General features: G+C 40.3%; 1 protein-coding gene across 4 annotated transcripts in view; it reads left to right on the forward strand.

The window, feature by feature from the left end:
* The window catches only part of ASCC1 (activating signal cointegrator 1 complex subunit 1), a 113,223-nt gene extending 99,256 nt beyond the window's left edge, over window positions 1-13,967 (forward strand). For all 4 annotated transcript variants that reach the window (XM_046653641.1, XM_046653643.1, XM_046653644.1 and 1 more), the window contains exon 10: window positions 12,032-13,967. In XM_046653641.1, coding sequence (XP_046509597.1) covers window positions 12,032-12,148 — 117 coding nt within the window. In that variant the 3' untranslated portion in view covers window positions 12,149-13,967. The remainder of the gene's footprint in view (window positions 1-12,031) is intronic.
* The last annotated feature ends 331 nt before the right edge of the window (window positions 13,968-14,298 follow it).

Below are 14,298 nucleotides of genomic sequence, written 5' to 3' on the forward strand. Positions count from 1 at the left end.
GAAAGACTGCTGGCAGGTGATTGGGCAGCTTTTCAGAGCATCAGATATAAAAGGAAAAGTACAGTTGGAAATGCTGCCATTTGGTTTTGTGCAGTCTTATTTTAGGCTATTGAGTTGGGGGTCAGGGGGTCGGGGGAAGATTCAGATCCAGGCAATATTTCACCAAAACTTTTCCTCTGAATTTTGTTTTCTATGTAACTTTGCCTGGAAAGTGAAGTCTTAAAACACCGGTCACGGCAACCACAGATGCCTGTGAGTGAGGTGAAACCATCGTTAAAATGAAACTGGAAAACGAACAACTGGCTGTTTTTTCACAGAGCTAACATTCGTTCTAGAAAGATGCACTTTCTCTGGTCTGTTGCTTCTGTTCGTACACAATGTTTTTCTCCCTTTGCTCTCTTTTGAGTTTATGTTCATTGGTTATTCATCTATGCAGTGGTGCTGGGATACTTCCATGTGTTGTCTTGGCTCAGGCAGACAATGCTGGATTTGAAAGGGTCTAACCTGCACAACGACAAGAAGTAGGCTATGATTTGGCAAAGACAATAAGAGTAGAAGAAAATTGAGACTTTTCTTTTCTTATCTTGGTGAGGAAGATCGGCCCTGAGCTAACATCCATTGCCAAACTTCCTCTTTTTGCTTGTGGAAGATTATCCCTGAGCTAACATTGTGCCAGTTTTCCTCTATTTTGTGTGTGGGACACCATCCCAGCATGGCCTGATGAGCGGTGTGTAAGGCCACACCTGGCATGTGAACCAGTGAGTCCCAGGCCACTGAAGTGGAGCGTGTGAACCCAGTCACTATGCCACCAGGCCTGCCCCTTAAGAGATTTTTCTTAAAATCACTTCTGGTTCTTATCAGGATGAAAAATGAATGTTTTATGGAATGCCTACTAAATATAAACCACTAAGCTAGATGCTTGGTGTATCTGGGACAGGGGGAATAAATACTCAGTTGTCTTTGGTCCCTCTGATCCCATTCCTATGAACTCTTTGAACAGAGTGCCTTTTTTTATTGCGGGAAAGATTCATCTCTTTTATATATTCACTTATAGGGGGTCCAGTCATATCATTTTGGGTGTAGCTCACAAATGAAGTGAGTTGGGTTATGGTGCACTTTGGGTCCATTGTGGTTTTTTTTAAAATTGTGGTAACATATACATAACATAAGATTTATCATTTTAACCATTTTTAAGTGTACAGTTCAGTTGCATTAAGTACATTCACATTGTTGTGCAACCATCACCACTAGCCATCTCCAGAACTTTTTCATCATTCCAGATTGAAACTCTGTACCCATTAAACAATAACTCCTCATTCTCCCCTCCCCTCAACCCTTAGCAACCACCGTTCTACTTTCTGTCTCTATGAATTTGACTACTCTTGGTACTTCATGGAAGTGGAATCATACAATATTTGTCGTTTTGTTTCTAGCTTATTTCAATTACATAGTGTTTCCAAGGTTCATTCCTGTTGTAGCATGCATCAGGATTTTGTTCCTTTTAAGGGCTGAACAATCTTCCGTTGTATGTATATACTCCATTGTGTTTTTTTAGCTACAGTGTAAACAAACCAGTAGCAAATTATAAATCTGGACCCAGAGATGGGACAGGGCACTATCTTCTTTGAAGCAGCTTATTGTTTAGAGACCAGACCAAATGAAACCATGTTAGATTGAGTGGCTTGGTACTGACAGTGTCTAGATCTTATTCCAAATGTTAGAGGACATTAGTGGAAAGAGGTAGAAAAAATGAGAGTGAAGTCCACTATGCCACAAAATTGCGATGACTTCTCAAGAAATGATGTCCTCTTTCCCATATACCAATGATGTAACAATTTTATAATTAATGCTCAAATGTGAACATTATTATTACAAATTAAAAGTGAAAACAGTCAACCAGAACTGTAATTCAAAGTTTACTCTCTCAGTTGTAGGTTAAAAAATTGAGGGGGCTGGCCCCATGGCTGAGTGGTTAAGTTTGCGCGCTCCACTTTGGCGGCCCAGGGTTTCACTGGTTCCGATCCTGGGCACGGACATAGCACCGCTCATCAGGCCATGCTGAGGCAGCGTCCCACATAGCACAACCAGAAGGACCTACAACTAAAAATACTCAGCTATGTATCAGGGGGCTTTGGGGAGAAAAAGGAAAAATAAAATCTTAAAAAAAAGAAAATTGATACCTTTTTCTTAAATTGTAGAGGTCTTGCAATTTCTGAGATGTGTCTGGGGATAACACTCTCCATCTTCTGAGGCCTTTTGCTTATTTGATGTTTAGCCCACACCTTTGCAGAGGGGACGGAGGCCATCTGAACTGGATTATAGACAAGTGTGTGTGTGTCGTAATATATAATGCTCTGGTGGTGCTGCTGAAGGCAGGTTTCCTATGGTCATGACAGGCGACAAAGTTTTTCATATCTAGTTGTTTAATTAGATGACTTAGTTGAAAATCCAAGATACCATGTGGCAACCCCTCTCCCATCTTCCAAGGAACCATTACAAACCCAGTTGTTGTTTTTATTTGTATGTACTTTGGCTGTTGCTTGATGTTGCCATGGGGCATCTGATTTGCTCTTTAACTTCTGGATGCTCTTCTCATGTTGGAAAAGCTGGAATGGAGATGGCTGAGCCTGATGACTGTTTTCTCCTCTCTCACTTTGTTCTTTTTCTGAATTTATTGCTTGGCACAATAGTCAGCCCCTTGATGCCAGCCTCGCAAAAGCTACTTGCCTAGAGACCCCTAGGCCAAGAAGAAATCATCTCTGTCACTGTCCCCAGTCCTCCTTGTTTCTGGTGACTTGCGCTTCCTTTCTAATATATGTAATACAAAGATCAAACCCTTATCTCCTGTTGCATGTGTTTGAGGGACCATTATGAATAATACCTGAGGGAAGATGCCCAAACTGAAAATAAGAGTGGTAACATATTTGAGTGAGCTTTAAGTGGCATTCTTCTGAGGGATAGAATTGATCTACAGAAACATTCCCTAGATTAGTTCCCAAAGGGCACCTGCCTTTAGGGTTGCTGATCATAGGCTTGGGGCATTGAAGAGTCTCTGCTAGCCAGCAGCCACCAGGGGCAGTTTTGTCCTGGTAAAGCAGTAATATCCATGCCCCTAGGCAAGGCTTTCTCTGGAAGAAATTTTGCAGCAAACTGATCTCCCAGCGGCCTATCTCTGATGCTAATTCTGCGTGCTGCTGTGGAAGTGGAGCGGCGTGCGCTGAGATTAGGTAGAGGTTCCTCAGCCGTGTCAGCACAGCCTCTCCTTCCTCCTACCTCCACCCCACATTTTTTCTTGCTACTTTTTAAAATTGAGTCTCTGCAGGGAAGGGAAGTCCCATGGCATTTCAAGTATTGAGGTGCTCAGCAGAACTGCCTGGCATCCTGTTTGTATATAACAGTTTTAATTCACTCTAATAGGTCATTTGGCCTTACCAGCAGAGTCTTAAACATAGTAATCCTTACGTCAGCAGTGAGGCTCAGGCCAAACATCCAAATGCAACCCTGAGTGATGATTTGAAGGAGGTTTTAAAGCCGTCATTCCCTGGCTCTGTTTGTCCAGCTTCTGCCTGGCACCTCCTTAGGTCAGGCTCTAACATTCCTCATGCTTGCTGGAGCCAAGAAAGGCAGGTGGTTTGGGAGAACAGAATGAATGAGGGAAGTTCACGTTCCCATTCCGTACAAGGAGGCTGATAACGTTTATGTGCCATTTCAGTCCATTGAGATGGGACTTGCGCTCTGGCGACATGTGAGCTTTTTGGTACTCTCTTAATGGAGATGGGCAAAGCAGGAGTGACATGCTGATAGGTTGAAAAATTGCAACTGTTCCACTGATTTGCAGCCTTCTTGCTTCTTTCCTTATGGAGGCAACTGATGGTGTTAAGAACCAGTCGTCCCACAGACTGGCCTTGACCTTGCTCCTTGGATCTGAGGTGCCCCAGGCCTTCTGGAAGTACATTATGTCCTCTTTTTATAGGCTATTATTAGCTATTATTATTGGCTCTCTCACCACTGATCACTGCAGTTTGAGGTTTTAAATTGAAAGTGGCATCTTGGGCAGAGGTAGGGCTGTATTTGGAGATGACTGTAGGATAGTAACTACCTGCCAACCACATTGTCTTTTATTCTAAAGTAGATGTTCCTATTTCAGTCTTTAAAAATATTACAGCCCTGTGAGACCACATAATGACTGCAGAGGCTCTAAGCTGTCAGAATTCCTACTAAAACTTTTCCTTTTTTCTTTTAAGGAAGCTCTGCTTTTTGGTTCCTGTAATGATACATTGGTGGTTATAGTCAATGAGTGACACTAATAATCAGAGCTCAAAATTCCATCTTATAATTTACCTTACTGGAGCTGCAGGACGTCTTTGTGAAGTATTGTCCCTTTTAAATATGGGGAAATTGGGGGAGAGAGTAGCTGTGTCGTTGTTGATAGGAAAGCAGTTAAAGTCTAGTTTGCCCTTAGAACTGTTTTGACCTCTCTTTTCAGTAGAAAAGACATTTCTATTTTTGGTTTCCAGGTGAAGTTGTGTGTGTTTGTGTGTGTGTAGAGGAACATGGCTTACCTTTGTGTGAATAGGCTCAATTGTGTTCTTTTGTGATGTTATTTAGAAAGAATCCGTATGAGTGCAGCTTATGTGAATATGTTTAAAATAGATGGAAGGCTTTTTGACTGCTGGATGTGTAAGATTTCCATTTTCCTTCTTGTCTCTTCATACCTCCCACATTTGCTCTCTGCACAAGTAATCTCACGTACCCAGAAGAAAGATGCAAGGTACAAGAAAGCTTGAGAATTTTAATTGTATGGTACCTTGGCAGAAACTCAAATCGTTTTTTTAGGTTTGGGGGATTTTAATAAAGCTTTGAAACAAAACTTATTTGTGGAAAACAAAATTTATTTGTGATCCTAAGTGAGATTAGTAATATGACATATCAAGAGCTGTGATGCTTTTCAAATCTATCATATTTTTCATCTTGTGTCCATATCTTTCTGTTTCCTACCTGAAGTCTTATTAATTCTTATCTAGAGGCCAATTTCGTGAAGAATGCTTCTGAATTAGACCATTATTTGTCTTGTTTTTCAGTCAGGATTGTCCAAGGGCTCTGATTGTAGTTTTTCGCATCACTTGTTTCTCATTCTTTGCCACAAAACCAAGTGAACACTTTCTTTGCTGTCTGTCTGACTGCATATGCGTAGCCTAAGGATGGAACTTGTTCCCCGCTTGTCATTCTTTGGTACATATTTGTTGTTTGAATTGAGAGGCACGTGCGCATTGCCTTGTGGACATAGCCTGCTGGCCTGTGTTCTGGGCTTGGTCTCAGGAACTCTTAAGTTTATATCACAATATTACTGGTCCTGGCCTGTCTCTGTTTCTTATCTTTTAAATGCGGATAATAATACTCAGCTCTGGTTTATATCACAGCAATTTTTTAAAGGGTTAATGGGCTGGGTTTTGTAAGATAGATTTAGATCCGTAGATGAAAGGTGTCATTTAACCACAGCAAGGCTTCTGCTGGAGGTGCCTTCCCAAAGAACTCAAAGTGCTTGTCAGACTGTCTTCCATTCATCCTCATGCCATCCCTGGTAGGGAGGTAGGTGACTAAGCATTATTATCAAGTATAAAATAGTGCTATTACTGTTACTTTTATTTGTAAACAGGGCCCTGGTAATTGTGAGAAATAGAAGTTGGTAAAACAGATTATGGAAGAAAAACACTGGGAAAACTTCAAAGTAGCATGCATTTGCTATTCCTGCTTACTATGGGTTTCAGAAGTTTAATTACCATACATGAAAACAACAGAAAGCCTCCTTTCTTGGGGAGGAAATGGGACCCAGTACATCCTTCTAAATACTTGGATTAATTGAACACCAGTACTTATTTTCAGTTGCACCAGATGATGTTCTAAGGGTTACTTTAACTCACATATACCAGGAATGACTATAAATTTCATAGGACTTACATATTTTGAATCTTCATTTGGACTTCAACACTGAATTTCCTCTTATTAACGTCATATTGGACAGCAAATAGTTCACTGAGGCTGCCCAGCACAAGAGGTGGATTTCCTTAAAGGAGAGATCTTTGAAGAGAGCAACCACTGCTTTGTCTAAGATTGAAGAAAGAGAATGAGCCTCATTTGGGAAGCCACATGGGCAGGGATGCCCAAAAGGTTTGTCACTATGCTGTTGAGGATTGGCCATTCATTGAGTTTGTAGCTTGAGGTCACAGATAGGAGAAGGGTCCTCTCCACCCTCCTTCTCACCCACTCTGAGATTTTCAGTTTTGTCTTTGTAGCCTCGTCACATGTGGAGTTATTTCTGGTGTTTGATGGTTGTGTCACAGGGCCTAGAAGAAGGAGTGGAAGATCTGAAATGAACGCAAGAAAGAATGACCACAGTTAGCCCTGAACTCCTGCTGTTTGTTTTCTTTCAATGTATACCACTACATTACTAGAAACCAATAATTCCCTCAGTGTTCTCCCTGGGAAACAAACATGTACAAACTACAAACAGTGGGCTTCACAGGTCATGTGAACAGAGGGCAGCAGAATTGTTGGATTTTATCAGGGAAGCCAAAGGTTTTGACCAAAAACTTTCGTCTTGATGGTCCACAGTTGTCTCTTTACTGGGTATTAGGAAAAGTTTGTTTAATTTTCTAAAGGTATTGTGAGTTCAATAAATGACAGCAGCTGTGTGCATAGTAGTTTTCAAACGTCATACTTACTTAGGTTTTAAATTTTCTTCTTGAATTCTCCAAATCAGTACTTATTCCTTAGAAATGATATCACAAATATTGACAGTCTTAAATTCTATTTTTTATTTCCTTACCAAATTATTTGTAGTTTTGTGTAGCTGTTCGTTGTTATGTTCCTTTACAGCAGGGTTTTAAAATGCTGGCTGCTAGCACAACAGGGCCCTGTGTTTGTGTGTGTCAGAGAGAAATATTTTCAGGAAGAAACTGGTTTAGGTTTCAAAATCCCCAAGGGAATTTTTATAAAACAACAGTGAGGAGGAAAAACTCAACATGATTTAAATACCTTGACATGGTTCTTTTTTAATTTAAATTTTTCCTGTTAGGTCTTTTATTTTCTAAACAATAGACCGTTTTGCTCTTGATGCACTACTTTGGGCTAGAAAGAGCTACCGAGTTTCTTTGTTCTTTTTTTAGACTTTCCGTTTAAGCTTCTTCCTTTTTCCCCTTCAGGTACCTAATTAAATGGAGCCATTTTGTTGATTCGTGCTTGTTTTCATCCAGAATTCAATTAAAATTCTTCTAGCTGAACTAGAGCCATCTGATTTTTAAACCAGCTCCAAGATAAGAGGTGGTAGTGAAAGTAGGAATAACAGATGGAAGCATAAGTTCAGTTCAGTCTTTGGGAGTTGTGCAGGTCAAGTCTCCTCCCTGTGGCTTAAACAGAGCCCTGTGGTTCCACCCACAGGAAGAAGCTGGACAGTGCTGGGCCAGGGAGCTCAGACTCTACTTAGGCTGCCTGGGTTTGAATCTCAATTGTTTTATTCTTTTCCAGCTTTATGAATCTCAATTTTCCACCCTTTACTTGCTGTGTACACTTGGGCAAGTTATTTAAGCCTTTTAAACCTCAGGTTTAACTATAAAATGGGGATTAATAATAGCATGTGCTTCTTGAGGTGTGAGGATGTAGTCAGATAATCACATAGAGCCCGCAGCATAATGCCTGGCACACATGCATTCTCAGTAAATGTTGGCCCTTATGATCTTTATTTTATTAGTGTTGTCATCAATACTTATATGTATTGTTCACCTTGATCTTTTAATATATAACAATATTGACATTGGTTAACTTTGTTTAAAAAATCTCCTCTTATGTGTATTTGAGTTAATAATTTAAATAAACATGGTAAGAACCACCATAAGCAAAGTCAAAAGACAAATGACAAACTGGGGGAAAAATATATTTGCAATTCATTACACAGACAAAGGATTCATTTCCCTAATATATAAAGAACTACTACTTGGTTAAAAAATGGACGATTGTAAAGCTTTTTATGGTGATAGACTTCCAGTTAACTGTGCCGTAGATTATATGTCTTCACTATATATCCACAGAGCCTACCAGGAAAACCCTAGGTTGGAAAAGGGCTTGGGATACATACAGCTAAAGATAACAGCCAGGAGTATGCAAACTGACCTGAATTTTTTCCCCCATAAAATAGCTCCCTCTCAGAAACGATCTGTTAACTATCAGTGGTACCCTCACGTACCCAACTTAGCCCTGTCATCCATGATTTTTCTCATCTTTTCCTATCTCCTTCCACTCATCCAGGAAGTCACCAAGTCTTTTCTGTGTTTCATTCATAGTATTTCACATCTGCTCCAATCTTTCCAGGCCCGCTACCACTATTTTAGTCAAGAGACATTTAATATCTCATGACTAAACTGCTACCCTGGTCTCCTTTTCTTTGTATCTCCTTTGCCCTTCTCCGGTCATCACAATATTCTATACCCAGATTAATTTCCCTGAAACATGGTTTTCATCTTGGGCCACCAACCTAGCCAGAAGCCTTCAGTGGTTCCCCACCATCTAAAGTGAAGTCTAACTTCTCAACCTGACCCTCAGGAGTCCCCTTAATCTGATTCACCCTCCTTCTGTCTCTAGCCTTAGTCTTTCTCATTGCTTCTCTTTAGGAACCCTCCAAACATCTTACCTGGTTTTCTTGGCCTGGCCCACCATGCCCACTGCTGCCTTCATGCTGCCCTCCCTCCTCCTCTTTGCTAAGTCTTAGATTTGCCACAAGGCTCAGTTCCTGCCTCCTCCAGATGGCTTTCCTAGGTGCCCCAGCATTCAGCATCCGTTGTTTTTTTACCTCTCACTGCATTTATTGATTGCCTGTACCTCTCCTCTCACACTTGACCTTTGCTGCCTATATTGTTTTAGGTAAACTTTTTAATTGAAGTAGAACATATGTACAGAAAAGTGTACAGATCACAAAGTAAACCACTCAGTACCTTTTCACAAGGTGAACATACCCCATGTCGTCCACATTCCTCTCTTCTGATACATACCCTGTCTCCCTAATCTAGATAGTGAGCATCTGGGAGACAGAACCATATCATGTGCCTCTCTGCATGAAAATGCGTAATATTGGGTGCTCAGTGACATTCTAGATCAGGAATTTGAGCTAAGAAAGGGACCTAGGCTTTGACAAATAAGAAACACATAGAAATTTAAAGGAGTACATGAAATTTCTTACTAATTACAAATTCATTCTTGACAACTAGTTACAATTGAGAGATGATTAGAGGTAACGTAATTTTGGTAAGTCCTGTTCAAGGATTCCTAGGTGGTGACTACAAATAAGACCTTTAAATCCAGTCTAGGGGCTGGCCTGGTGGCGTAGCGGTTAAGTGCGCAAGTTGCACTTCGGTGGCCCGGGGTTCGCCAGTTCGGATCCCTGGTGTGGACATGGCCCCGCTTGGCAAGCCATGCTGTGGTAGGTGTCCCACATATAAAGTAGAGGAAGATGGGCACAGATGTTAGCTCAGAACCAGTCTTCCTCAGCAAAAAGAGGAGGATTGGTGGTAGATATTAGCTCAGGGCTAATCTTCCTCAAAAAACAAAATCCAGTCTAAATAAGGCCATGTGATAGTTTTCTCTTTTTAGACATAAGGTCAAAGACATCTACAACATTAACTTTCGTTGTCATTTTATCCAACAAATTTTTTAATCATATGCAGTCTACTATATATAGTTAGTGTAAAGTAGGCTTCAGTTGTGAATAACATAAAAAGATCCTTTATAGAGCTTTTATTTTAACGAGTAACTAGAAATAATTGATAGAACTAAAAGTCGTAAGACTAAAGATATAACAATGACTAAATAATAAGAGAACTATGAAAAATTGTTACTAAATCATCATAAACATACAGAGAGAACAAGAACATAGAGATAGGAAAGGCTACAACAAAGATTGGCAGTGCACTAGGACGTCCGGATAAGAAATCTGTTTGATTGTGACATTATCAAAAGGTATGTAAGAAGACAGCAACTCATGAAGGTAAAATAAGTACAAGGTTAAAGAGAGCAGAGAGATGTTAAAAACATCATAGGAAATAATTTCCAGTAGCGCTTTACAGTTTACAAGAAAGGTACTTTGACTTGTTCATCTTACTGGATCTTCACCCATTATGGTCTTGTACAGTGGGTGGTATCATCTGCCCATAGTCACATGCTCCCATGACCCTGGTATCAGTGCACACTGACTTTAGCATTCTTTCCACAGGCTGCTCTTGCCTTGGGGGAACATGAGAATTTGTGTTCAGTATTCTCTCAATTTTTGTAATTGAAACTGCATTGAAATCACATCCCAGCTAACTTCATTATCACTGTATTTACTCTTTACTTTAAACCTAAAGTGTGAGAATCTCCCTGGCAAATCATGCCACCTGGGGGTTATCTGCATAGGCAAAGAGAAGTCGAAGGTAAGTCACTTTCCAGCTCCTGCCTGTGATGTCTCCATCATTTGAAAACATAGGCACAAAGAGGAGAAGGTAGAGGACCCATAGGCTGCTCATCCTTAAAAAGTAACTTGTTCAAAGTATTATGAGTTCCCCTTTAGTTTTCCTTTGTCTCATTTTTTATTGCTCCTTCGGTTATGTCTGTTTTGTACCTAGAAGGCGTCAGTTTGCAAATCTATAACTGGCAGTCTCGTTGACGTGGCTTTCACTTCAAATTAATGTTCAGCAAGGGATTAGGTGATAACTGTTTCGGGCTGTTATTTCTTTACACAAATGGGTGGATATGGTTTGAACAGGCCGCCAAAGCCAGAAAGAGAAGTTAGTTGTGTAAATCAATGCAGGCCAAAGCTGATCACCTTTCTGAAAGACAAGACAATGCAGCACACAACCTCTAAAGAGATCTTTGGGGTCAAGTTGATGTCATGTTGAAAAATCAATATTTACTGGACTTTATAAAGTTAGCCTTTAATGAACCCCAGGCATTTTGCTGAGCCATTAATTGCAGAAAGAGGAAAGGCAACAGTGGCTGAAATCCATGGCTGTATAAGTTGTATAAAAATAAATGAAGAGACAGTCTCTTGCTAATGTGTGAAGGTCCTACCCTTAGGTTCTACTTAAGCATTGTTGAGTATGGATATTGAAAGGCTTTCTTGGGATCTTATTGACATTTTAAGAAAGAGCAACTCTTGCATCCGAACAGAAGAAGGTCAGTCCTTCACTCTTTGACACTCCTTATCTAAGCAGTTTGGCTTAATTTTCCTGGGATGAATTCTGATGTCATTTGGATTCTGCCTTATAAATGTGCAAATCACAAGAGCAGGTCCCTCTCAAAGTATGGCTCATCCCTCCCTCTGACGCACTTGAAAGCTTTTAAAGTGAAGAATTGTAGTGAAGAGCATTTACTATAGGGTGCTGCCTTGAATCCAAGTCTGATGAAAGGTTTTTGGTAAATGTTACCATTTGTACATGTTCTATCATCCAATAGAACTTTTCTCTGGCTGTTTTGTGTGTAGAAGTATTCTGTATTCCTCACTGGCTTGTCAGAATCATTTGTGGGTCAGGAACCTTATCTCCTTTGTAGTCAATGTTTTTAATAAATGTTGTTGACTAGGTAGAGGAATATACTATATCAAATTTTATCCTGGCTGTAACAAAAGTAGGACCCTACGTGGTCAGTAACTGAAAGTCATAGAATTATCTTTGTTAGGCTCTGTGAGTCAGAGTGTGGGTGTTTGTTACAAGTTCTCGGTCCTATCTGCTCAATAGATAAATTTTGGGATTGACTTTTCAGACCTCTTTTTCTGGAGCATTTTGTCAGAGGAGACTTTAAAATTAATCAGAGAAGAGCTGCTGTTCTTTCTCATTCCCATTTTCATCCCTCCTCTCCAGGATCACTTTTCAGAATAAATACGGAAAAGAAAAAGCATGGGAGGTTTGTTTGATTGTTGTGGTGTTTTAACAAGAGAATCTGATGTTTAATATTTTCATCTATAATTTTCTTTGAATATTCATTCTGGGTTTTTATCTTTCCTTTTCAGCTATTTGAGAACTTCTACTTTGGTACCCTAAAGCTCAATTCAATTCACATCTCTCAGAGGTTCACAGTTGACAGCTTTGGAAACTACGCCTCCTGTGGACAAATTGACTTCTCCTGAGGTGGCTCTTGGGAAACACTAAATATTGAACGTCGCACACAGTGCTGAGGAAACGTATCTTCATCTTAATTGCCAAGGAGGGATATGGAAGTTTGGATGGTGACTTTCCTGGTGGTTCCCCATGGACACCATTGTCTCTGAAGGTTGTCTACAGTCATCACACTGTCAGCCAAGATGGTTGAGGGCACAGAGAGGACTTGTGCCTGTAACCCTTGGCTTGTTCATCTTTCACAGGGTTTACCTTTCTTTCCAAAGCTCTTCTCTGGAAATGTACCTCTGAAGCCTATTGGAGCTCAGATTCACATTATCTCTTATATACCTACTGTTTTTGCCACAACCGTTAAATTTGTGTTAATACTTTAAAAGAGAGTTAAAGTTATGTTGTCGTATTAATCTTGCCACCTACCAAATAGCTACAATTTCTAAAAGGTTTGTATTTTTCCTTTCCCCTTGTACCCTAACTTTTAATCACTACCCAGAATTTCTTTTTTATTGTAAAAAACACACAACATAAAATTTACCATCTTAACCATTTTTAAGTATATAGTTCAGTAGTGTTCAGTATATTCAGATATTGTGGAATATCTCCAGAACTTTTTCATCTTGCAATTCTGAAACTCGATACCCATTAAATAATTCCCATTTTGCCTTCTCCCAAGCCCCTGGTAACCACCATCCTACTTTCTTGTTTCTATGAATTTGACTACTTTATATATCTCATATAAGTGGAGTCATACAGTATTTGTCTTTTGTGAGTGGCTTATTCCATTTAGCATAATGTCCTCAAGGTTCATCCATGTTGTAGCATGTGACAGGATTTCCTTCCTTTTTAAGGCTGAATAATATTCCATTGTATGTATATACCACATTTTGTTTATCCAGTTATCCATCAATCCATTTGGGTTCCTTCCACCTTTTGGCTGTTGTGAATAGCACTTTATGAATGTGGGTGTAGAAATCTCTCTTCAAGACCCTGCTTTCAGTTCCTTTACTACTAAGAATTTTATCTTTAGCAAAGTAAGTCTTTTAAGTCTTTACCTTTTGCCTTGATCTGCCCTTTTTCTTCTGAAGTTGGTACCTCTCTCTGTTAAGATTCCTGTTCCTTCACCCTACCCTAACCCTGGCCTTCCCAGGCCACTGAAGGAGTTGCAGTTTGTAGCTCTTTTCCGTTTACTTCTCAGCAGCAGCAGCAAGAGAAACAGTGATATCAGCAGGACTGTGCAGAGTTCCCTGGGAGAGTGTCAGCCGCAGAAGGTGCACCTTCCTTGCCGCAGACTCGCAGTGGGAGAGAGCTCCCAGCATGGCTTTGCCCCACCCCTCAGTCCTGCCACGTGCTCAGCCGGGGAGCTCAAGCCTGCTGTCGCCTCTCTTGTCCCCCTCCTCACATCTTTTCTCCTTCCGAGTCCTCTCTTTCTCTTTTCTTCATTCCTTATTCTTACCTTGATTCTTACTTTCTGTTTGAGAAGTTTGATTCTGAACCCCATGTATTAAGGTCACTACATAGTGAGGGCTGTGTATAAACACTCAGATTTGGTTTTTTTTTTTAAAGATTTTATTTTTCCTTTTTCTCCCCAAAGCCCCCTGGTACATAGTTGTGTATTTTTAGTTGTGGATCCTTCTAGTTGTGGCATGTGGGATGCTACCTCAGCATGGCCTGATGAGCAGTGCCATGCCCGCATCCAGGATCTGAACCTGCGAAACCCTGGGCCTCCGAAGCAGAGTGCAAGAACTTAACCACTCAGCCACGGGGCCAGCCCCAAGATTTGTTTATCAATGTGACTACACAGATCATTTGAGAATAAATGAATTTCCAAAGTAACTGTGTTTTTCTTTTATTATCATGTAGTTTTAGTTTGACCCCTTTAGTCAGCGTGCGCTGGGATACAAGATTGCCATCACTTAACTCACTGCCATAGCCATATTATTCATCCAGGATTTACATATTGGTGCCTGCAGGGTTGGCTTTTCCCAAAAAAACTTTCTACTGGTAATATTCATTTTTCATTTAAGTTGAGATTTTATCTTACTCACTTCCACTTGTTAGATAGCATGTAGGAATGAGTGCTCCCAGGGATAGCACTAAATAGCGAAGTGAACTGTGGAATTCAATACCCCCATCTCGTCTTGGTACTGCCTTTCTCTTACTGGTT

This window comes from Equus quagga, chromosome 2 (assembly GCF_021613505.1).
Source record: "Equus quagga isolate Etosha38 chromosome 2, UCLA_HA_Equagga_1.0, whole genome shotgun sequence".
Lineage (NCBI taxonomy): Eukaryota > Metazoa > Chordata > Mammalia > Perissodactyla > Equidae > Equus > Equus quagga.